Genomic DNA, 26346 nt, shown 5'->3' with positions numbered 1-26346 from the left:
TTCCCTTCTCCTATCCATCAAACGTGTTCACATCTTGGACACCTTTGATCAAAGCTTGATAAGTGGCTCTTACATGAATGGTGCCTTGGTTGCAAGGCATAGATAGATAGATAGATAGATAGATAGATAGATAGATAGATAGATAGATAGATAGATAGATAGATAGATAGATAGATAGACAGACAGACAGACAGACAGACAGACAGACAGACAGACAGACAGACAGACAGACAGACAGACAGACAGACAGACAGATAGATAGATAGATAGATAGATAGATTGATTGATTGATTGATTGATTGATTGATTGATTGATTGAAGACTGGATGGCTGACTGAGGATAATGAAGGCATTCATTTGATGCCAGGCAACCTGTAAGCAGCTCAAGACAGATGCTTTCTTGTTGGCCCATTAATTGCGCCTTGTAGAGTGATGGATTGTGCTTCACAGGCACTCTTTGAGAAAGGTATCCAGTACTTTTGGTGGGAGGGAAGGGGCCTACTGTTCATATGTGACACCTGGCTGATGATGAGCTGGGACCAGCATGCACATTCCTTCTACTTTGGACATTCTTTTTTTGCCAGCTAGGTAGGTCATCCACAAAACAACAACTATCTCTTGGTAGAGATCTACATTACTTTTAAAAACTGTAAACTTCTGGTAAATTGATTCAGTGTTCATGGAAAAACAATCAGACTCAAATAAGTAGAAATGTGTCAGAGTGAGGTGAAAAATAACTGGAGCTGCTTTAAAGCCCCAGCTCTTTCATCCTCTTCCTTTTTTTTTTTCTGCCAGCTTCTCCCCGCCTCCATCCTTTCCCACAGACTGGCAGCCCCTGAGCCACAGCACATCATCGTCCACAAACGCCTGATCTGCTGTATCCTCCGGCGAGCACCTCTGTACTTCTGCACGTTCAAATCAGACAAGCGTGAGTCAATACAATAAGGGCTGCACCAGAGCGCCGCTATTTTTTGACGTGACTTAAAATAGAGTATTTCTGCTGTTAACCATCTCCTGCTTCTCTCTCTCCTTAGGTCTGTCAAAAACTCACGACTGAATGAGACCGAACATTTTTACAGAACAGTCTTTCAAAGAAAGACATTTGGGGGGAAATTGTCAAGCGTCTGCCCTTGTTGCGCTGGCATAAGTGGATTGAAAGGAGACGGGACATCTGAGCTGAGAGGAATCGCTTCTGTGCCGCGCAGTAGCGCGCAGAGAACAGAAGCTGCAGACGCGCTTAAAGAGCAAAGGGGATCAGGACCGGGGGGGAGGATATTTTACGCACAGCCCTGTTTTCCTTATATTGGTTGTTTTAAACAAAGTCGTTTGGTTGTCCGCTTGGATTTTCTCAAAGCCACGCTAGTGAGCAGCAATGGATTTGTTCATCGTAGCGGTTCTGGTGCTTTGCTCTCTCACAGTGCCAACCTTTGGGGACAAAGGCTCCAGCAAAGCCCGGACCTGTTCGGACATTCAGCAGTTTTACGGCGCAAAGGGATTCAAACAGAATGTTGTACCCCAGTTTGAAATATCAGGTAGGCTTCCTTCTCATATTGGAAAACAAACTCATATTATGTGGATTATTTTTTTAAAATAAACTATTCATAAATGATTTTTAAGTTTGCAGCTAATTATGTAAAAAAAAAAAAATGCACTGACATGCACCTACGTTGGCATTAAATTTAAATGAAAGAATGAAATTATTCATTATTTCCTATAAAACCATAGAGGAATAATTTATTTTTGCACGCCTTAAATCTGTCATCAAACTCATTTGATGTCACATGGTACTTTAAAGTAGAGGAGCTGTGGCTTCAGGCTGTGAAGATGAAACACTGCTTTGAAAAGTTATTGAGACAGAGGAGAGCAACTACAGGAAACTTGTTTGTTTGATCCACTGTTAAAAAAAGACGAGAAAAAAACTTTCCAGATCTTTGTCTGCTTTGCATCCAATATTTGAACTTTGCTTTCTGTGTCTTGATACACACTGGGCTCCTGCTCCAGACGACACATTTCCTAACCTGACCTCTTTTTTTAGGATATGTTCACTTCTAGGGCAGGGAGTTCAGCCTTATAAATTACCAGACAGTCACTTGACTCAGTGCTCTGACTGTGCAGATATAATGTTGCTGACTGTCATTCATGACCTGATATGAGTCACAAGTCCCCTGTTACTGTTTGGACCATTACATGTCTGTCTTCTCTGGAATTCAGTGAGGTGAATAAATAGAATAATAAAAATAATTGACTGTGGTTTGAAATTACTTAGAATTGTTAATGCATATTGATTATAATGCATAAGGAATGTTCTGTAAATAAGAATTCAGTTTGCATGAGATTGAGATTTTCATGTTTTAGGATGCACAAAGGTTAAATGTCAATATTTTCGTCATATGGTAGTTAGATGTTTCTCAGTAGCCATTGCTTCAAAATCCAAGAATGCTGTCTTGCATATCCATCATAGCTGCAATGAAAAATTTAGCTGGCCCGCCTTACAATTTGCACCTGATTAAGAATGTCCACTCTTAATTAAATTGAACAAATAGGCTCCCGCTGAAAATATATTTCTTTGCAGAATTGTTTGCCATTTTCCCATCTGCTTCATATAGCGTTACATTGTGTGTAATTACTTGGAAAATTATATTGTCTTTCAGTTGGTTGCTTAACCCAAATGCTGCCAATAGTTTGTGAATTGCGGCTGTAAAAATAAAATCACACTTTTGAGACTGACATTTTCAGACACCAGAGTTGGTCTTTTTTCTGACTAGTGGAAGCAGATTTACAATCTATCGGGTTGCAGTTTGGCAGTGTACATCAACATGTGAAGGAGAGACGGTAGTATGGCTCATGCTTAATATCCAGAAAACTGGTCTGTCAACTTCAGCCTGACTACTGAATGTTGCAACTTTCCCCTAGCTGTCAGATGTGACAGAACACCATGTGATAGCTAGAAAAACAGAGCTTAGCATATGCTAACCATCTAACTAAACAAAACATGTGTTGAACTTATTTTTTAATTAATTCATGTAAAGAGTCAGGACAGAATGATGAAAACAAATTTACATTCCCACCTCAAAAAAGGAAAAAAAAATTTCCCCCAATAAAATCAGATCGTGTTAAATTAGTCTTGTTCACTGTGGCTTAGGGGGAGGCTCCAACCGAGCATGTTCATTTGATGTGACAACTGGAATTCAATCTGAAAAATTCACACTGAAAGAAAAAGACAAATAGAAGAATTTTATTGGTACAATTATTCTAAGACTTTGGCGCTCAGACTTCGGCAGCAAACATTAGTGCTGAATTTCACTTTAATATTTATAAGCAGGTGTATGAGAACAGGGATGTTACCCCTGAGGCCTGAAATTGGCGGAGGAGTGGAGATAGATGTAGTTGGTTCATTCCATAGACTGCTGATCAGTAGACTGCGTTAACTGATACTAGTGCTTCAATCGGGACCCGGAAGATAGATTTCAAGCTTGGTGAAACTCATGTATCCATGAACATGTTCATGTTGAGCAAGCATGAAGTGAGAGGGGAGAGGAAAAACTTCCCTCAACATGGTGGTCTCCTGCCAGACTGGTTGAGATGTGATTGGGAATGCAGTACTGTAAGTGTGTGGGAGGAATTACACTCTGATAGGGACAAGGTTAAAGAAGCACCATTGAAAATGATGTAGTTGGGTTGAATCGAAGTCAAAATCAGACATAGCACAACTACTGCTTGCACTTTGGCTGGGTAGCAAGCTAGGTCATGGGTTTGAAGACCTTTTAGGATGAACTCTGGAAACTGATGGGGCTTCGTGGAGGTGCAGTTCAAAGCTAGTTTGCGTCAGAGGCAGGTGAGCCACTGATGATTAGGACAGGTAATTTAGTTTCTTCAGTTGAACTTCTGCCTACAGTAGGCTTCATTTATCCAATGCCACAGGCTATTCCAACCTTCTGGTGCCCCTAACTCATCTTATAAATAATAGTTCCTATATTTAATACAAATAGAGAAGTTCCTTTCTCTTTACTGCCTGCATCTTCCTCACATGGTGAACATGCATGCCATCTATTTTTATATCTGTTGCATATTGTGGTTGTCTTTGAGATGCACAAAAATTGTTCACTCTCTTCTTACAAACCTGGGACAGTTTAAATGGGATGGTCAAGAGGGAATTTTGCACATTTATCAGTTGGGCAGGGAATCCTGGTTGATCGCCCTCAGCATGCCCACTGATTAGTGTTTTTTTTTTTTCACAAGCAATTTGGCACTGATCAGTTCTTGGTGTGCTTGTACTCCAATTTATGAACTGAGAATTAAAAGAGCATGGAATAAATGTGACACATGATAAATGCAAAAATGTCCTAATTTCTTTGCAAAAAATATTCAGATGAGGACATATTTGTTGAAGGAAGAATGAGCATTTAAAATACATATTAGATGTATGGACCAATAACTAGCTGGAAATGCCTCTAGTTAACGTGGTTTATGACAAAGATGAAACCATTGCATATGACTACCATTACAGTGTTAGCATAATATTCAACTTAAATGATCAGAATCCACACCTGTCAGTGTTTCATTTAATTGCACTCAACAATTTTCTGTTAATATGTTATTCCCTGTTTGCTTGGTCATCTGTTTACATGGCCTGCTAACTAGCCTGTACTTATAGAAGATTGTACAGTCTGGGGACTCTAATCGTGGTAAACTACATTGTAACCAGAGTTGTTGCGTAGCACTCAAACCGTGTTTCCATCCCAAGTGAAATGCGAGTTTTGATTGAACTTTTAAAATTTTGAAAAAAAGGAAATATGAATTAGCGTTTTTTCCATTTGTTTTAAAGCAAGTTAGCCAAGCACTTGGCAGTATTTCACTCACCTATATTCTGTCACTCCCTGGTGTCGGGCTTTAGGCTAGCAATGTGTACGGGCAAACATGTACATCCTATACAAAAAAAATGACAAATTGTACAACCCATTTTTTGGGATGTACGACTTTGGTACGCCCTAATTTCCTCCCCGGAAACTTCGGTCATGTGTTCAAAATTTCAAAAGCAGCAGATGCTGGAGTTGGAAAAATTGATTTTTGTTGCTCAATGTGCCACATTGACCAATCAGAGAAGCTGATCTGGGACCTGGCAGGGAGACAGACAGCGCTGTTGATGCAGAGCTCTATGATCACTCCACTGAACTATTTGTTAATGCTTAAATTAATGTAAAATGTCAAAGCCTGCCGGCAACATATGTTCGCTTTTATTATTCTGGTGCTTGTAGTTCATACCATATACCTAAAAGACAGTAACATCTACTTCTGGCCACCACGAACAGTATGGGAAAAAACCCGTAAGAGGCGACTGGGCCTGAGGCAGCTGCTGCTGGGGATTCCCATTGACAGCGCACCACCGATATATGGGGGTCTGCTCACCTCCGACAGCAAAGAAATATTTTAAGGCAGGATCTGAATCTTGATGAACTGACTGCACAGGCGATGTTTTGAGTTGGACTTTTTTTGCATAAAAATGTACTGCAAATGTATCAAAATCACTCTGAACACAGGAGCATCAGACCTATCATGACAAAATTTACTAGACGCACTTCAGAAGCATCTTTACTTTCTGGTTGTTTGAATTAACATAACAATCATAATATTGTACCTAAAAAGAACTAATGTCTTCATTATGAACCTTCTACCTCTAGTCAAGCACACATGCTTCCCATAATCAGGACAAAAGTAGTGTTGTAACAAAGACAAAAAGTTAGCTGGCTTCCACCAAAAAATGCTGAAATAGCATTTCATAGAGTCCAAATTTCAAAATATACACCCCTACACCGTGCAATGCCTTAAAATGTTATATACTAAGGTGTGTATGAGAAATAATTTATTTAAATCTTAACCTTAAATCTGTCATCAAACTCATTTTATGTCTCATGAAATATACCTAGCTAAAAGCCTGCCTGGTTGTGCTTCTTTTTTTTTTTCAGTTCGGCATTGTCTTGTCTTCAGTTTACATTGCATTGCTGTTTACTTGATGTACTCATGTGCAGCAAGTTTATCCATGATCAGTAAAACATTTCATTTCAACATGTGCCTTCCAATGTCCTGTTGCCGCTCAGCCCTCTGCCACTACAAATCATGATATGAATAAGTGTAAAGTCAACTTTTTTGTCAACATTTATTCTGAGGATAATAAACGCATATAATTCTCAACTTTTAACCCGTAAAACTGTCAGTTTTTTTACTGGCTGCAGACGGGCTTCATAAACAACCATAAAAAATGAAATGTGTATTACTTTCGGATTGTTAGCTAATTGTAGATTATCCCTAGCATTGGGGTATTTCTTACTGTGACGTGTATCTTGATCAACTAAATACCGTAAATTCTCTAATATTGGCCTGTATTCCAATAGCGGCCGGGACTCTAACATTGGCCGGTCTCGCTGTCAGAGGAGGTAAATAATGGCCGGTCTCTAATACAGGCCGGGGCTATAAACGTTTTTTCTGGGCATACCTCAACATTATTTGTGGTAGTAAGTAACATACAAGTACCACAGCCCTGCGCAGCTGGACGACAGGCCCTGACTGCTGCCCGTCTGCGCGAGGAAGAGAACAGACACGCAGCAGAACAGGAGGAGCGCGAGTGATGAGGAGATTAAAGGGAGAGATGAAGAGGAGGAGAAAAACTGAGGAGGAGAATTAAACAGAATTGGAGGATTTTTTTTTTTTTTTTTACTTCAAACCAAGCTAGACATGGTAACTGTACTTTTTCAATAAATGAACCTAGTGTTTTATAGGTTCAAATAGACACAAAATCTCATTTTTATTCATTCCACTGGTAGTCTGTTTTGCTCAAATAGCAATAGAGGCCTGTCTCTAATTCTGGCCTCTATCCAATAAAGGCCTGGACCGCGATGCACTTGAGTGAAATAAAGGCCCGGGCCTATATTAGAGAATTTACGGTATATTGACTGAGTCTGATTCAAGGTCACTTGGATCTACCTAAAATGACTGCTACTCAACTCTGAAAGTGATTTTATGTAATATTTAAATAGCCACTACACTGTAAAGTAATGGATATGAAAGATATTACTGCATTAGTTTATTAACTTCCTTTACAGTCACAAAGTGTCCATATTAAAATGGTGAAGTATGTGAAAATACGGTTCAAACAAGGTAAAACCCCAAGTTAATTTTATAGTTTGTTATTTAATGTCTTTGTTAGTAGTTTTCCACTCTTCTTTGGTTTAAATAATGCCATTTAAGCTTAAAATAATATAGAAAACTTTAATATAACAGGATCATATCTTAATCTTTGGTTAATTGTGCTTCAAAATGAACACAAAATATGTTCAGATAATGCTCCCACCATGACACCCCTCATAAAATGTTGCTAAAAACATTGTGCTCTTACTTTTGAGTAATTTTCCGCTGGAGAGATCCCACAGAGGAAAGCTGTTGAGTTAAGGGTAAGTTGTTTGTGATTATTGTGCTGAAGTAATGTTTACTGGCCCATTGCAATGTTATAAGTCAAGCACTTAAAAAATGAAGAACAAGTTCACAGGGAATAAAGTAAACGAATGAATGCTTTTAGAATGAGCACTATGGTTCAGCTGCGGAGAGTGTAATTAGTTTGGGAAACAGATTCTTTTGTCGTTGTTTACCAAAAATGGAAGATTGGTTTTTATATTAGTGATTTGTCTCCTCCTGGTGCTGCCTCCTCCTTTCGGCCCCATCATTATAGGTTCCATGACTTATCTTTTTGCCTTTCAGAGGATGACATTTTTCATCTCTATGTGTCTGTCTCTAATAAGCTCTTAAGGAGAGAGGCGTCAGTGAGTCTTTGAAACCAGCTGGCAGCCAATAAGTGTCACATCCTCAATGTCACATAGGCCAGTACAAAGAGGGAAGCTGTGTGAGACATCTGCAGGAAGGCTGGTAACATTTTGGCATTGATTTTTCCCATGCTGTATTTTTGTTGTTGCTGATTGCTGGTTGCTCCACACTTGAGTTGTGTGAGGCTGTGGAGTGTCATTTCTAACCGGTGTTTAGATAATGACATAGTGTTGCTGATGCTTTTTAGCTCTGCTAAGATTTCTGGGGAGAATTAGTTTATGAGGACTTGTTTGTGGCTTGAAACATAGTGATTGGTGTCATGACCCACTGTGAGAAGTATGGGAAAATGTTGTCGTCTCCATGAAATTGAGTCTGTATTGGAAGTGTTTAATAGCAGTCCTGTTTTTGAGACACCCATTTAGTCTCTTTTGGTTATTGTTCTATTAAAACACCTGGTGAAACTTTTTCACCTATTGACTTGCTAGGTTACTAATATTAAAATAAGCATTAAGACAATATACTGTCTGAGAGACATCAGAAACGTGGATAAACAGTCACATCAAACCATTTGAACATTTCTGCCTTTAATGTACAAGGGGCACAGTAAAGGAATGCATGTGCTTCTGTAAATTGAATAATAAAACTTTATACTTTTCTCATTTAGAAAAGCTGAATTGATGTGATAGTAGGGTACACATCCTTACATTTCCCCTTAATATTCTATTAAAGTATATATATGGCTGTATATGGCTTAAAGGAGATTCTTACTAAGTTAAACCCGGCCAAATAGTTTAACACTAGAAGTTAATATGTTTTTATTTTTTCTAGAGCCAGAAAGACTAAAAGCTAAAGGTTACATTTTGTTAAGCTCAATTAAATGCTTTATTTCTTTTTGAGCAGTAAGAGGAAAAAAGCAAGATGATACATTAATAGGTGTACATTTCTTTTGAAAGAAGTTCATATTTGATGAGGTGTCCTAACTCTTCCAATGACCGAGAATGAGCCACCCCGTTTGCTTCTAAAATTATGTATTTTGTGTCAGTTTGGGTAGAGAAAAGAAGCAGACTCAGATTAACAGGCTGAATAAAAAAAATGAAGTTTAAAATAATTTCCTGTAAAGTGTTTTTAATTAATTAGTAGTTATGTGATATGTAGTTTCCATATGTTAGGAAACATAAAGACCTCTTTGAAAGCCTTTTATCCATTTATCTTAACACCCACATAATATTTTGATATATTAACTATCAGCATAAATTTGATTTAATTAAAATTTTTAGCTTTTTCTCTATTTTTATTTGGGTCTAACATATTTTATTTAAATGCACTCACAAATACAAAGGGTAGATGTTTAAAGTAAATAAAACCCTTCCACATGCAAAATATGTAAAGTTTTATTATTTTAAATCAAGTTTTTTTCCCCAAGTATTTTTGATATATTTCTAAGTATACATAAGGCAGCAGATATAATAGGTTTTATTTAGATTGACAATCACAAAGGTCTGAGATAAACAACATATTTAAATATTTAGATATATATAAATATGTTGTTTATCTGGGACTCTGTTTTAACTTTGTAAATTGAAAATTCAACTTGATCATTGAATTACACAAGAATGAAACTCATTAACAGCTTTAGATATAGGAAGGCCAAAGCTTTTTTGGATGTTAATGTAAGCATAAACCTCTGTTCTTCTATTAGTCCTCCTCTCTGACAGATTAAAGCCAAAGCAACAGTTGTTTCTGTACTGTATCTTAGCGGGCAGGCCCATAAGTCCGCTGTGGTTTAATGAGTGTCAATTCCTGCATCTGGTGGCCTGTCTGTGATTGTTCTTGTTTGTGTGTGCACGTTTATGTGAGTGTGCTTGCATGGGTGCAACTGAATATACTGAAGTTGTTAAATTGTTGAAGTCAGTGAGAAGGCCAGTGTTGGGCACGTTACTTTGAAAAAGTAATTAGTTATAGTTACTAGTTACTTCTCCCAAAAAGTAACTGAGTTACTAACTGAGTTACTCCACAATAAAAGTAACTAGTTACTAGTAAAAGTAACTATTGCGTTACTTTTGCATTTCTCGCCCCCGTAAACCTCACCACCCGGCCCCCACCTTCTCGCCGTGTGTTTCCAAAGCCAGCTGAATAGAGCGGAAGACAAAGACAAGAACCTGCAGAGAGTTTTGCATTTATTGCAACTCAACGTAAATGACATCAGGGGGGAACGCCATGTGAAGGTTTATAACAGGACATTCAGATCCGGTGAGTATATGAAATTAATAACTGGGGATGTCTAATTCTGAAATCCTGTGTGTTTGGGTTGTTATAGATACTGCAACATCTATCTATCCATCTATCTATCTAGATGTATACTCTGTGTGTGACATAAAATATGGATCTCCATCCCTGCCACAAAGGCCATCAAATAATGTTTAAAATAAAAAAAAACAGTAGGTTGAGAAGGCAGAGTATCCATCCATCCATCCATCCATCCATCCATCCATCCATCCATCCATCCATCCATCCATCCATCCATCCATCCCTCCATCCATCCATCCATCCATCCATCCATCCATCCATCCAGATTTCTCCCTTTCTCCATACAGGCTATCATTTCTGGCTGTTGTCAGGTTCATTTGATCGTTCACGCTCTCCATAGTTCTCCTGTGGCGCGAGCACAGGGCGACTGTTGCGCGCCTTTAGCGAGCATGCGCGTTTCCTGTCGCTTGCGCGGTGACTCTTGCCGCCTGCGCTGTGTGGAGATGCAGAGGAAACCGTTATGTGATGGGGAAACGCAGCTCTACGTAACACCGGTATTTCCATGTGGAAAACGCTGTTTTGCTGCTGGAGTCATCATCACTCTCCATCTCTCTGTGTGTGCTGTACGTTAACACCCACCAGCAGAAACACCCACCTATTCAACTGACAGATGGATTCTCATCCTCCCCTCTCTCATGACAAGGCGCGCACCTCTGGATGACCTAAAATAAATCTTTAATATCTCTTAAACAAAAGTAGCACAAACAATATTTTTTTCTGCACAAATCTGCACTAACGTTGCACTAACCATTCAGTCTATTTGCAGAGTTTTTTGACGTGGGTGGGGTGTCAGCTTCACGCAGCTGCGCACGAGTCCTATCATTAAAAAAGGCTCATTGTGCGACCTGAGTAACGCGCAGTAACGGGGTGCCTGCAATGGTAACTGCGTTATAGTTACAGTCAAAGTAATTAGTTAGATTACTCGTTACTAAAACAAGGTAACGGCGTTAGTAACGCCGTTACTTTCAACGCCGTTAGTCCCATCACTGGAGAAGGCTCCCAAAGCATTAAGCTGTAATGGGCTGCAGGGAGCTTGAAACAGACCACATGTGTTTGATGTTCACTTAAGAGAAAGAAACAGGGCAGATGGAGCGCTGACTTGACTTAGGCTGACTTGATTTTGCTCTTCTTTGTTTGCCATGTTGGCAGCCTACTGCAAAAAGGAGCAGAAAATCTCCAAACTGTTGAATATTTGTAATATATATATATATATATATATATATATATATATATATATATATATATATATATATATATATATATATATATATATATATATATATATATATAACCAATTCTACCTCCCACAATGGAAGGGAAAAGATTTTTAGGGACTGGCTGATATACAGCAGGTCAGAAAAGGCTGTATTTCGTCTACCGTGCCTCTCTTATGAAGAAGAGAAAAGTTTAACTAATGCACTAAATTGAATAGATGGGATGAAAATATACAACATAAAATACAGAAAGCTTTATGAAAGATTTCCAGGGCATGAAAGAAACCTTGCCACAAACATTGTATTGGAAATGCAAGAACCTGCAAAATATTTTCCTATCTCTACCTGTGAGTGGCTGGAGGTGAGTTGGCCTTCAGTAAAATGAAGATAATAAAAAACTACCTGTGCTCTAGGACTGTGTTGTCCTGGGCCCTAGCAAAGCTGTAAGCTGGCCTGGTGTGCAGTATTACTCATAATTTCTCTACAAAGGAATTGCCCATGTCAAAGGGAAAAATATTACATGGTATGGCAAGTTCCTTGTTTGTCTTTTATTCTTCTGGAGCAGAGGATGGTCCAGATATAAATGTAAGCCATTATGCTTATATATACACAACAGAGGTTTGAAATGTTGAACTAATGACAAGTCAATGGAGGGAAGCAGCTTCCTCCTATTTACTACCTTTGAATGAAGGTTATGCATGATTTTGATTGCTGGCATTTTAATTTGTATTTAGATATTTTATTCAGTGTATGTGTACCACATTAAACTGCTTTGCTGCTTGTCGACCAGCTGTGCTCTCTGTGGACTGTGTATAGGTATTTGAACTGACAAGGAACATGCAGCAGCTCTCAGCATGGGCTTCCTTCTTCTACAACCCCTTCTCTTGTTCGCCCCTTGCTGCTTGATAAATGGTGTAGACCTAAACCAAGATGGCATCTAGCATTTCAAGTAAGGGCATGCAGTTTGAATTCTACAGTGTGACATGCCCTAAACCAACACATACACATCATCTGCAGCTGTGGACTGGAATATTCATTTGGGGATTTTTGCCGTGGTTAATCCTGTGCCTTTAGCACTACAGCAACAAGCATAAAAAATGAAACTTTATTAATTTTCTAGATAGGACTGATTATGTATATGGATTATGTTACTGATTTCAGAAAAAAAGACAATGTCCATACCCTTTCTACCGTTGATTAAAAGCTATTGCTCTCTCTTGTCTACTGATAATAAGTGGAATATTGGCATAGAAATTGTCTTGGCAATCATGTGCCACGGTTCTGTCAGCTAACTTAAAGCAACAAAAACGTAAATAGACATTTTGTTATTAAATAGTAAAATTCTTACAGTTTAAGACCATTTATAGGTAAGGACGATATCTATAGAACCTATTAGTATCCTATGCTGTTTGAATGTATCCTGTCCAATGCACCAGAATCAAATGAATGGCTTGTTGCCAGCCTTCTTTAAAGCAGAGTGGCATGCTTATTAGTGTCCGTCTGAAATGTAAAGCTTGATTTAAATTGGAAAATAAAGCAGCTGAAAGATGCAGAATTCTAAAAATACACTATATAAGATCATGTTTTAAGATGTGATCTCAGGAAAATATAATTGTAGAAAAGAAATACAATTCTTTTAATTTAAGAGTTCTCATTGAAACCATGCAGGTGTAAATATTCCACATCGCTTCACAATTTATTCCAGACTGTTTTTTTTATTTGGATCTTCTTTCTACTTTTCTACAAGCCAATCAAATACAAAACATATCTTTTAACTTATTATTACACTGAACTTTTATGTTTTACTAGTCAGGCACTCTTCTCTAAGCAAAGGCTTTTATTCTATTTTCCCCCGTGGCAGTTTTCATTTTCAGGGGATTCTCTCTCATTCAGGTACTGTAAATATTCTCTGTTATCATGTTTCCTTTCTGTTTAATGCATTCTCTTTTTAAAACACTTTCTCTTTAGTAAGATGTTCATCTTTCTTTTAATTTTCCTTAACTGGATGCATAGAGATATAAATGAATTTAGTTTTATTAGCAAATTAAGTGTGCGCACCCAGATGGCCTCCAAAAGCATTACTTTTTCTAGCAGTTGTTCATCTTGGTGAACAACACACTTTACTGATTCAGTTGGGCAAAATAATAACAGTGTGAATTTTAAAGTCAAGTACAGTATTTCAACAAGTTGAATGAAAAGATCGTAGGAAAATAATAAATATTTCTATGTGTATTAAGTTAGTTGAATCTAAACATTTTTTTAGCATTCTTATATATTAAACCAGCTAGCTTTAAAAGAGCTTTTTTTGCTTTGGGTTTGAATGTAATTACAATGTTTCTTTATCTTCCGGGCAGCTTAACAGGCCCAGTCTTTCAGGCTTTAGAACTCTGCACAGCATGAGTGCCTCTCTGCCCTGTACATTTCTGAGGCAACCTTCGTATAATTGCATTACACTTTAGAAGTTGGAAGTCCTTCCAGGTTTTCATAGCAAGCAGACTAAGCAAATGAATACTTTCAGCTATGCTCTGGACTCTCTTTTCATGTACATCTCCTGTTTGTGGTCTTGCTTCTTTCTTCCACTCCCTTAGTGATCCTTCCAACTTGTGTACACTTTGATATTTTTTGGTCTCACTAAGGAAGCACATTTTTCTGTAATTAGATAGTGAGATAGGTTTAGGTGACATCATTTTTCAAGGGTTAAGTCTTAGAGCTGAGGAAAGCCCCAGCAGTTGATGGTTTGTTTATTTGGCTTGACTTAACCTTGCTATTTACTTCTTGAGATAGATTCAGGAGCAGGAGAAGATTACTGAAGCCTTAAGAAAAGAAGGTCTTGGAAAAAAAGGGCCCTCATAATTACGGAGGCAAATGTGTAATTACTGTCAGTTGTCATCCTGTTTCCTGTTACGGTTTGTTGTTATTTTTCTCTGTTTCATACTTTTCTTACCTTCTATTCATTCCTCTTACTTTTTCCAACTTTTCCAACTACTTTAACTCTTAAGAAAGCTCCTTTTTCAGAAATTGTTTTAAGAAGTCAGTGTGCCCTAGTGCTGTTCTTTCAAAAAGAGACATACTATTTTTTTATTATCAAAATTTTATATATTTCCACCACAAATTTCAGATATGTCCCCTGTATTTAATTTTGATTTTATGTGATAGTAAAATACAATGTAGGGCAAAGCTAATAGTCTGTAAGGTGTGGCATCCATTTTTTTTAGTCCCTCTGTGTTAATAACTTGTAGACTTTGACCTTCCACTCCAGTAACACCTGCAATTCCTTTGTGTCTCACAGTAGTCATACATAGTATCTCTTTTTACATCTTGAGGGTGAAAATATTTTTCTTGTCCTCCTTGCAAAATAAGAAGGCATAGATTCTCCATTTAAGTCTGGAGTTTGACTGTCCCATTCTCACATACAAATTGTTCCCAACATTACACTGCATGCAAGCTGAATTTAAAGGGTTTTTGTGCATTCACAAACACATAAAAAAATGAATTTCTTCCCACTTCTGCTTCACCCATTTGAGACAGACCCAAAAGCTGCAGAGCACATAGTCAAACCAAAATAAATATGGCAGTGCACGAATGCATAGCTGCTGCTATCATATCTCTTTTTTGGCACTGTTGCTGTTTCATTTGTTACCATGGTTGGTTAAAACCAAACTTTGATAGGCTCACAGAGAGCTCAGAAAGTTCTCCTAAATAAAATGCTTCCAATCAGAGCAATCCCGGATTCAAAATGTGTAGCATCCTAGACATTATCAATCTGGTTTGCCAGGTTATTCCCAACATGGCTTCTAGCAGACTTTTAAAAAGATGTTTATATGATTACTTTCAAGTCTATTATTCTTCCTACAAATATTCTCCTGATGCCAGATTGATCTAGTGCAAACCTTAATTAAATTAATAAGTTTTATAGGTATTATTATTCTGCAAAGTACATTGTAGTTTCATATCATGCCCTCACCTTGCTTTTACCAATAAAGTACATGCATTTCTTGGATTTGTGTTACTACTGAATAAGAAAATATAAACCTTTTCACACCTAGCTCTTTTCTCCTACATGTGAGGGGTAAGTTAAAAAACTTAATGAAGTTAAAATGATAATGACTCATCAAGCTTGCCATTATTCTCTTCAGGTGCATCATGGAGTATTTCCTTTAGACCATTCATAATTGTTCAATGTGTCCTGTTATTTGTTATCTCTTAGTTTTTCCCCCCACAATTTTCTGTTCGTCATACCTCCTTGCAGAGTCTTTGCTCATAAATATTTTACATATTTCAAATGAACCCTGCAAACCCTAGCTTACTGTATGCATCAGTGACTCATCTCTTTGGAGCATATAATGCCTTTTTGTAAAAAAGGCAGTTGGATGTGCATGAGCATTTTAATCGGAGAAAAAAGGGATCTTATGTAGGAGTATCTTTGTACATCACTCCACAATCAAACTGTTTTGACCAGCTTATGATGAGAATTTACATGGAAACATCTTTATGTGGCTTAACAATATAATAATATAAGGAGACTGGGAGTATTTGGATAGGTGGTAAAAATATAGATTTAGGGAAACAGTGGTGTGTTTCCGTAAAATTCAAAAAATATCCACTGGACTTGGTTTTCAAGATTTGAAGACGTTTCGCCACCTCTCCAGGAAGCTTTCTCAATTCAAATGTCTGGATCCGCAGTGAGTTTGAGTCTTATATGGACAAGGCCTTGTATTGCTTGGAAACATGCAATGGTAACCGATGAATGGGTCGTTTAGTTCCATCGTTGGCCTGTAATATCTGAACCTGTCTATGATTCTAGGGGTCGGTCGTTAAAGGGGGGATTGCCATTAAGGGGGGGATTGTCTCCTGTAATACCTGAAACCTGTCTATGATTGTTAAGGGTTGGTCGTTAAGGAGGTATTGTTCACCGGCTGGAGCGGGTAGGTCCCTCGTTCCTCTGTGATGGGGTGGGGGGTTTGGTGATATCTGGAAGGGATCATGTCTATGATTGAATTGTATGTTGAATTGAAGAAAGCTGGAATCTGAGTCCACCACCTCTGTTTAAAGTTGGTTTTTCTCTCTTAACATAGATGGCTTCCTTCAAGCCCCTCTCAAACCACCTATTTTCTTTATCCAGAATATGGACATTTTGGTCCTCAAAAGAATGTCCTTTGTCCACAAGGTGTAGGTGTACTGCGGAGTCTTGTCCCGAGGCGGCCGCTCTTCTGTGTTGGGCCATGCGTCTGTGGAGAGGTTGTTTTGTTTCGCCAATATAAAGATCAGAGCATTCCTCGCTGCACTGAACAGCATATACCCCTCCGCTCATATTCGGTCTGGGGGTTTTATCTTTAGGATGCACTAGCCTCTGTTTAAGGGTTTGGTTTGGCTTGAAATGTACTGGGATCTTGTGTTTGGAGAAAATCCTCTTGAGCTTTTCAGACACTCCAGCAACATAAGGTATTGTGATGTTTTTGCGTTAAATTTTCCCATCGCTGTCTTCTGTTGCGTGTCTTTTGGATTTCCTTGCTGATTTGATAAAAGCCCAGTTTGGATATCCACAGTTTCGGAGAGCATCTTTGATGTGTTTCTGTTCTTTTTGCTTCCCATCTGTTTTAGTAGGGACATGTTCTGCCCGGTGTTGTAAGGTTCTGATGACGGAGAGTTTGTGTTCCAGTGGGTGGTGTGAGTCAAAAAGAAGATACTGGTCTGTGTGAGTAGGTTTCCTATACACTTCAATGTTTAGGCTTCCATCTCCTTCCATGCTCACCAGGCAGTCCAGAAAGGGTAGTTTGTTGTCCTTGGCTTCCTCTCTGGTGAATTTGATGTTACGGTCAACAGAGTTGATGTGTTTGGTGAAAGCTTCCACTTCCTCTAGCTGGATTTTGACGAAAGTGTCATCCACGTATCTAAACCAGTGGCTTGGTGGTATTCCATTGAATGAGTGGTGTGTTGCATATTAACTGGACAAATATTGTACATCTTTTAGAAGAAAGTCCTTTCCCAAAACCTAACCTTTTATTAACGAATACTTTTCCTTGTTAACCAGTAGCTTTTTTTTCTCAAAATAGCTCTGCCACCACTGTTGTTTTCGTCATGGATTCAGGATGATGAAATTAATTTGTTGACACTCCTTTTTTTCATGATGATAACAAAAACTGACGAGCTAAACATGGATCTTTGATAACTAAAATATGACTAGTCATAGGTTTGAGTTTTTGTCGACGAGATGAAACGTGGTTGGTCAGACATTTAAAATGCATCATTGTGCTGTAATCTGTTAGACAAGCTAAGCAGTATCAGCCGTGCTGCTGCGTCTTGTTTGGTCACGCCCACAAACCGGCGTGCAGCGCTGCACATTTGGCATGACAACAGATGGATTAGGTCCGCAGCTGCAGGGGGGGAAATAACCCAGAATGGTCTGGTACTGCGCTCTCAACTCACAAACTAGGTTCTTTCAGTTGTACTTGTGCAGAAATCTGTCTTTGCGCACACGGAGCTCAGAGTCTGCGCTTCTCTGTCCACACTGATGGTTCACTCTCAGCAGTATGGCACTTCCTGCTCTTGCTACTTCATTAACTATGTGGCTGATCATCCTCTGCCGAGTGTAAAAAATCTCTTTGTTTAACTATCAAGATTTTATTTCTTCCAGCTCAAAAGAGATGATGCTAAACATTCTTTAATTTCTAGCAAAATGAATCCCTAAATTATATCCAAAGAAAATATTTCATTGCATACTGTTTATTTTTGGATAAAGACCCAGATGAAAAGGTAGATAGATTTCTCTCTCATTGTTCTCGTTTCTATCTATTTAGAATGATTTAAATGTTTCCTTGTATTGTCATTAAAACCTGGTCTATATTTCCTTTGAATATGTCAACATTTTAGTTAGCATATTAATTCAATTTAGGTCAGGGTTGCCATGGCATTAAAAGACAATTATGTTGGTTCCCTCTGTATTTTTATTTATTTATATCAAAACCCTGTGAATTGAAATCTACTCTGACCCCTGAGAAGTGGTAAGGGGAAAATCAAAGAAAAAAAGACAAAATTGCCAAAGTAGAAAGAAGAATGTTTTTTTTCTTTGGTTTTTTGGAGCAATGAAGATTTTATTGATTTGTGTGTAATGCATAATTCATAATAGATCAGGATGTGTTTGCTTTTGAATGGAAACCTTGTATGTCTAAAACCATTTCCTTATTTTACATTTTTGATCTTGTCTGTCTACTATACTGTATAACTTAAATTATGTTTGAACTAGATCTGGTATTTTCAAAGCTTTTGGGAGAAACGTTTTTATAAAGTAGGGCATTAATTCATAAAAAAGTTTAAGTTTGAAGTCTACAAATCTAAGTTTTCTGCCCAACAGCAATGATGAACTGCACGGCAGCATTCTATACCCAGCAATTGTAGTATCTAGGCAAGAGCTGTCAGTCTAGAAAATAATCTTGTTATTTGAAAATTTAAAGCTTGCCTTTTTTCTGTCACGTAAAACTGACTAAAACCTTTTCAAGTTTTCGTCCACTAAAACCGACTAAAAGGGTCACATATCCTAATGACGTAAATGCGAACAAAACTAATAATAGTTTTCGTCCTGAAGACTAAGACAAAATCTAAAATGGCTACCAAAAACAACACTGCCACAAAGCCAGTCTCTTTTTTTTCTAATTTCCAGCATAAGTGCTACTAAAAAGGTATTGGTTAAACTTCAGTTATCTGTTCTGTCTCGGCACAGTTCAAGCTGACTTGTATATTTGTTCATGGAAAGAAATTATTTGTCTACTATACTGAGGTGGGATTCATTTGCATCGAAAGGCTGCTAGCCAGCTGGTTGCACTGGTTGTACAGTATGCATTCTCCTTATCATATGCTGGAGCTGAAATAGTACCGTAGTTTACCTTCCATAAGCCAGACCAGAGCTGTGATAACCCCCCTTGGCAAATGAAGGGGATAATTGTGTTGAGCTGTAGCAACCCCCCATGAATGTTTTACCAAAAACATCAAGACAGCTATAAGGAATGTTAATTCTGCTTTTAAATATTATGTGCCACGGAGTAGTTTTTAACTATTATCAAGTATCACTACTGAAGTGTATCCCTCACTTAACTGTGCAACAAGCAAGTGTCAGAGGTACTTGATTTGCATATTACTGTAACTGTTAATTGTTGCCTCGTCATCTCTATATAGATAAATATATATATAGTCTGTGCCAGCGAGTGAATATCGGGTTAAATTTTAAAAGCCTTTTTGTTAAATCTTTCAAACTCATCCTGCCATCCACAAAGACAATAAAGACGAAGTGGTGATAGAAAGCACAACTTTCCCTTTTATTGTCATTCTCTATAGTCTGTCACTTCACTCTTCAGATCAAAGAAGATGGATGAAAACACTAAATGATCCAATCAGACCACTTTTATCTCGGTGGGAAGAGCTGTCTTGAAATCTGAATTGTGAGTTTCATTCCAGCATCCTCTTGCCTCATATTGATGTTCAGGGGGTCAGGGTCTTGCCCTCGGGACATTAATTTTGTCCATTTACTGATTAACAATCTAGTTGATTAGTAACTAAATCTGTTATGATCTAGGCTTGGTAAAAGTAGCAGTCATGAAACCCATGATGCACAACATCCCCTGCATGCTGCTTTTGCAGTATAACCAGTCTCTGTTACAGCAATGGGGCCCATCACTCAGTCAAATTGAATCACTAATCCTTTTGGGTAAAATGAAACTATGGCTGAGGATGAATGGCTCTGGTGTTTCATGTGATGTCTGCTGATGAACAGCCTGGGACAACACGACTGCATGAGCTGAAGTTGTGTCCTTTTAATTAGGTAATGTCCTAATTTGAATTTTTTTTTTGAAAACAAAGAAAAGAACATGATCTTGACATACTGTTTGATATGTGGATTTAGAACTTTTTATGTTCACAAGTTTTTATTTGTAAATCCACATATTTTCTCTCTGTAAATTATCAAATCCTCTTTCCTGCCTTGGTGTCTTGTCGTCGGTACAGTGTTCACTTTGATGAATGAACCCTCTATCACTGTTTTAGCTACTTTCCTTTTAAGCTGTAAATCCCTTTTAGTCTGATCATTGGGTTTTGAGTGTGAGTTTATAATTAAGACTTCCTTCTTTTTATTCTTTTTTCCTCTTCCTTTATTTCCCTGAGGTCTTCTCTCTCCTGTCTGCTTTCTCCACCTACTTTCAGCCTCTCTACATCTCTATCCAATTTTTTTTTGCCTTAGTTGCCTTGATTTACTGTAGTGTGGCTCTACCAAAGTCCTTTTTTCACTTTGTTTTATAAATTAGTTGGCTGTGTTCTTCAGGCCCTTGCTCTGTTGATTTCAGATGACGTAAGAAACTGTTGTTCAGACCTTGGCCAGAGAGCTGATTCTCAGGTCTTCAAAGATAGCTTTCACTGAGATTTTTTTAGCTAATATCTAAAGACGTGTTTTTGTGTGTGTTTTTTTAAGTGGGCATTGGGGAAAAAATTATTCAAACTTTATTCCAGTGATGCATAGAAAATTAAGGTTGATATGTTTCAGCCAAATGCTACTTTGCTCTCTCTGCTTTTCTGGCAGAATACATCAAAACAGTAAGCGACTGACTGCAGCCAGTGGAGCAGTGCCTAACTGCTCTGCATCAATCAGTAAACCATAGTTGTGTGCCTTCAGGCTACGTAGACAGTGTAACAAAATAAAAGTGAGCTGTAATACTGAATACCATCCTAACAGATGGAAGGTCAAATCATTTTACATTTATTTGACACAGTGCTTATCCATAGTTACGGAAAATGTGTTTATGTTTGTAGGATTATTGTGACAGAAAATGATCAACAGAGATTCTGACAACATATTCTCATTCTCAGTGCGTATGAAATCGTACGAAAAGTTATGCACACTATTTCGTACGTTTTGGACATTTTTCCTCCAAAAACCACATTAGTGCGCATGCGCTGGCAGACAGAAAAAAAAAGCTGATCCGCGGACGGACGTAGAACTGGGAAAAACAGTGCAATCATCACTTATTCATGTCTCTAACTACATTGCTTGCTGTTTTATATATTAGGGTTAGGGTTAGGGTCAGGGTTAGGGCTAATTGTAATTTATATTCTATATTCGTGAATGGTGCATCAGATGTGCATGCGAATACGACGAAAAAAAAATCCAAAACGTATGAAATTATGGTGCATAACTTTTCGTACGATTTCATACACACTCATAATGAGAATAGGTTTATTCTGATGCATCTCTATCACGAGTCATGTTTCCATCCAAATATGATACGAATTTTGAGCCGATAATCATCAAAAAAAAGGAAAATACGAATTAGACTTGTTTCTGGAAAATAACCAGGCAATGCAAAACGTAATGTCATACTTTCAAATTTAAAAAAGACCAAAAACCACCTCAAGGGATTTGAGAAACATTTTTTGCAAAATTTAGTTAGGCTTTAAATTTTGCTGTATCCATCAAGCTCCTCTAAAGACCGGCATGCACTGTGCGATTTTTTTTGCCCTATTTTGGCTGATTCTCCAGCCTGGTAAGAATTTTTAGGTTGGGGCTAAATTTCAGCCTACCAGAGGTAGCGAGGGGTGATTAGTCTCTCATGACCACCGCAATCAGGAATCGTAAGGTCAGGAGAAAATCAAATATGTTTGAAATTCAGTTGGCCTTTGTGAGGTGTTTGTGGGCAAATCCTTCTGCTGAAGCAGAGCTGCGAGCGTATACAAACTGATTTACCTGAAACTCCCACACTGCGCTTCTTCTTCGACTGTCTACGCTTCCAGATTGACGAGTCCAACCAGCGCCATCTCTCTGTCCGACGGGTGGTTCTTGGACGTACATTGTGAGCAGTCAGATGGCATCAGAGCATTTGGCCGTACAGTGTAAGAACATATAGCTTGAGCTGTGAACTTTCAACCCTGCGGTTTCGTCACACAGTTTAAGCTGTAGCTCAATACAACAATTGAAAATGCCATTGAGTGTATGCCCACCTTAATGCGTTACTTTGAAATATTTAAAAAAGGTTGATGGAAACACATCTACTGAGATAAAATTCAAAATATTATCCATATATCAACATAGTTCAAGGTATTCCCTAAGAAACTCTTTATATGTTAACGAATGTGAAGGGCACCATTTAATATAATTAATGGAATAAAACATTTGGGTCATTACAAACATAATAAGGAAATGAACCTACAAAGAAGCATAGCAGTAAGTTTCCCTTAAGGCTTTTAAAAAAGAACATCTACTTGATTAAACTACCCCTACACATTTTAGCTCTTTTTTCTCTACTTTATTTCTGTGCATACAAATTATTTCTAATGTTCATGTTAGCTATTTATTTTTCAAGTATTTTAAAATTATATTATAATTTATATGGTGCATTATCAATGATCCCAGTACACTTTTCAAATTCCCTGTGCTTTTATGGTCTTAAACGGGCTTCATGCCATTCTGATGTTAAACCAATGGAAAGCATTGTCTTTGAAGCCAAATTTTTTTCTGACCCTTCTTTCCTTCACTGCTACCTCCTCTCAAAGCTTTTGCTTTTTGTCTTTTAGGTTGCTTCATTTTAGACGGCACGCAAAGCCATTTTGTGGAATGGCCTACCAATTATTTTGTAGCCAAATATGTTGTGGTTTTTAAAAAAAAATGGGATCAACGGGTTCAGTTCCGCACACCCATATGACCCAATTTGGAAAATTGTACCTTGGTCCCTTCTCTCCAGGGAACATGGCACGTAATGCACAATTACCCTATACAAAATATATAGGCCTTTTTATTTATAGACATTGCTTTTAGTTTTTTTTTACATTATTTTATTTTATTACTATCATTGTTCATTGACATTTACTGGTGATAATGCTCTTTCAAAGAATTGTACCTGTTTAGTGAAGTTTATTTTTTTGAAACGGGTGATACTTTACTTTATCATGTGTATATTTGTGTAAGTTTTTAATAAGATATACTCAGAGGCTTTTTCCAGCTCGGTTACGACTCCATAAATGCACAATAGTAGTGAATCCAGGTCACACAAAACAATATAAGTATGGAGGAATGTAAGGCGTGAGAAGCTTTTTCAAAAGTATTACTTGTTGAAACATGTAAAAAAAAAAAAAATCAACTTAATTCAGGTTGCAAGACAGAACTACTTTAACAGACTACAGAAAGTCTAGGTGGATTTTTTATTTATTTTGAGCTTTACTTGTCTGTCATAAAATATGTTGAATTGACAAATCTGACTGGTGTTTGTAATTCTTAAGAGCCAAGAACCTAAATTCCCTATGATATTCACAAAAAGACAATACTGTTTAGCAAATTGTATGTCGATAACTGTGTTAATCCCTGATATAAGATGTAAAAGCAAGTTTAAAATGTTGCTATGAAATGACAGCAAAATGCTCTTTTACAGCAACTACTCTCATGTTAGGATTGCATAATGTTGCCTCCAGTGCTAATGTGAATAATGAAGTTAGGTAATATTTTATATAGTTTAAAGTTTAAATTTATAGGTCAAAGTTTCTCAAGCTGGAGATTGGAAATCCATCACAAAATTGCTTTGAAATACTGCCCCAGTACATTTTCATTCCAGTTGGATTTAATAGATATACAATTAAGGAAAGATGCTTTGCATACATTACTTATGCAGCATTTCTGTTGTCTTTAAATAAGCCGTTATCAATAGGTAGCAGTGGGAATATACAGTAAATCCTAAATAAACAGTTGTCATTTTGCAGTTGCAAACCTATCAAGCAAAAGAAATACAAGCAGGACAATAAAAGCTAAAAAGTTTTAAGCTTTCTTCTAAACTGTTTACTTTTTATTCAACGAATAGTTGCCTATCTCTTGTTATTAGTTCTTAGCCAAATTGATCTCTATCCAAAATCAGAACTCTGGTGGCCGAGCAACCCACTGTGGCCCTGCTGTATGATTTAATCTTGAGTTCTAGCTGCACACATTTAAAGCGGCAGGCTCAGATGGCAAACTGTCTCCTTGACTGCTGCAATAACTATCCAAATTGACATAATGCTTCCAACACGCTGCTGTGAGCTTTCCATAAAATGTGTCTGGCAAGGAAAAAAGGAAATTAATTGTTCTAGTTCAAGGCTCTGCAGTTTGGATATTTTTTATTCTTCTTGAAAAGCTCTGGTGTGCCTGTTTGTTTTGTCAGAATTATATTGTCTCTGACTAGTTCAGCAAACAGAAACATGTGGCTTTAAGCTTTTTATTGGATGGGTTTTCCTTAGGTCAGAATGAATATAATAAGTGCATGTGTCTGTGTGTGAGAATAGAAATATACAGCCAGCATCTGTTCTATAAGCAGGTTTGTCCTTGCTTAGTGCTCTACAGCAGTGTTCAGTTAAAGAACAAAAACTGCCCAACAGTTAACTAGCTACTACCGCTGTTAATAATGCAGTCTATAAAGGGAACCTATTTTGCTCTCTGGAAAAATCTACCCTTTATTATTTGCAACGTTCATGTCTCTTTCTCTAGAGTATGAAGACAGCACTTTTATTTTCTCATTTTACTGTTACTCCTTCATGTAGCCTTTGTTCGCTTTTTTTTTTCTAAGGATGCTTAATAGGGACTAAGCCTGTGTGTTCTTGCTACACTGCTCTTATCTTTCTGCCTATTTCTAGCCTACCTTTGATGTTCAGTGTCTTTACTCAGTGCTGCTCCTCTTTAAAACAAACACACTGCCTGCCTTGCCCTTTTATCCGTTACCACATTTACATTGATGTAAGGTAAAATACACGTTTTTCAAATGGAAATTAATAGATATGCTAGTTTTCTGACAGAGCAGTTCATTGGTAGGGGTTTTCAATTTGAATAATTTCAGAACAGTGTTGTTTGCGTGGTTTGATAGGCACAAAATGATGAACACTGCAGTACAAGTTGTGCAACAATATTCTAAAGTTTTGTGTAAAAGTCATTTTTATGCTTTTGTTCAAAACTGCAAATATAATCAATATAATTTGGATTTTAACTTGGCAGAGCTCAAGAGAGTTTCGCCAAACACAAAATGATATCTACCTATCTATCCATCAATCCATCCATCTATCCATCTAAAACCTTTCCTCACCCACCACGGGTTGCTGGGGTGGGTTCCCTTAATTGTAAGCAGGACCCAATGATGCTGGAACTCCTTCATTAGAAGCAGTACCAATCTGACATAGAAAGGGCCTTTTTTTTTCAGTCAAGAACCACAGCCTGAGAAGTGCACCGCTGATACTCATCCCGGCTGCTTCACACTTACAAACCACCCCAACACATGCTGTGGTTCTTGGCAGGAGGGAGCTAGCAGAACCCATCATTCGCATAAAGCAGAGACATAATCGCTGTAAAATGGGTTAAACTCCTAATCTACTTTTACAGCAATGGGATGGCTCCTATTAAAGGGCCCCTGTTTCCATAATTATGGAGTGCCTCCCAGATGGTACCATGAAGGAATGCTTCCTCTAGGTCCACAAAGTACATTTGGACTAGTTGGGCTAACTCCCATGAACAGTTGAGCACCCTGCAGAAGGTTTACAGCTAGTTCAGTGCCTCTGCAACTGCCCAGGCAGCTGCCTCACGATACCTGCCTGCTGCCTCAGGAGTCCCACAAGCCAACCAGGCTTGATAGGACTCCTCCCTCAGCTTGACAGCAACCCTTTCAGATGGTGTCCACCACTGGGTTCGGGAATTGCCGCCATGACAGGTGCTGCAGACCTCTTGGCCACAGCTACAGGAGACCGCAATGACAATGGGGCCAGAGAGCATGGTCCACTCAGACCTCATGTTTCCAGACTAATAAAGTCTCTCCAGCCCCAGCACCCCCTGATTCTAGAAGAAGCTCTGAATCATCCGAGTACTGAAACCCCTCCACCATGTTAAGGTGGTGGCACAAGTAGGGGAAATAGAAATATTGATTAGAAAGAAAAAAATGTTTCTAAACTTAAAGTATGGAATCTTAAATTAACAGGACATAACAGAATGAACTTGTGAATTAAAACTTCACACAGGCTTTTAGAGGCAAATATT

At 38.0% G+C, this 26346-nt stretch overlaps 1 protein-coding gene across 1 annotated transcript in view; it reads left to right on the top strand.

Moving 5' to 3' along the window:
• The first annotated feature begins 795 nt into the window (after positions 1–795).
• LOC119798660 (glypican-1-like) overlaps positions 796–26346 on the top strand; it is a 96759-nt gene continuing 71208 nt past the window's right edge. The window contains exons 1-2 of the mRNA XM_038308217.1: positions 796–928; positions 1035–1532. Of these exons, the coding sequence (XP_038164145.1) occupies positions 1373–1532 (160 nt within the window). The 5' untranslated portion in view covers positions 796–928; positions 1035–1372. The remainder of the gene's footprint in view (positions 929–1034; positions 1533–26346) is intronic.

The sequence above is a fragment of the Cyprinodon tularosa genome, unplaced genomic scaffold (genome assembly GCF_016077235.1).
Source record: "Cyprinodon tularosa strain WSP-4 unplaced genomic scaffold, ASM1607723v1 ctg632, whole genome shotgun sequence".
Classification (NCBI taxonomy): Eukaryota; Metazoa; Chordata; class Actinopteri; order Cyprinodontiformes; family Cyprinodontidae; genus Cyprinodon; species Cyprinodon tularosa.
Note: the sequence above shows the minus strand (reverse complement) of the source record. Positions and strands in the feature narration are given on the sequence as shown.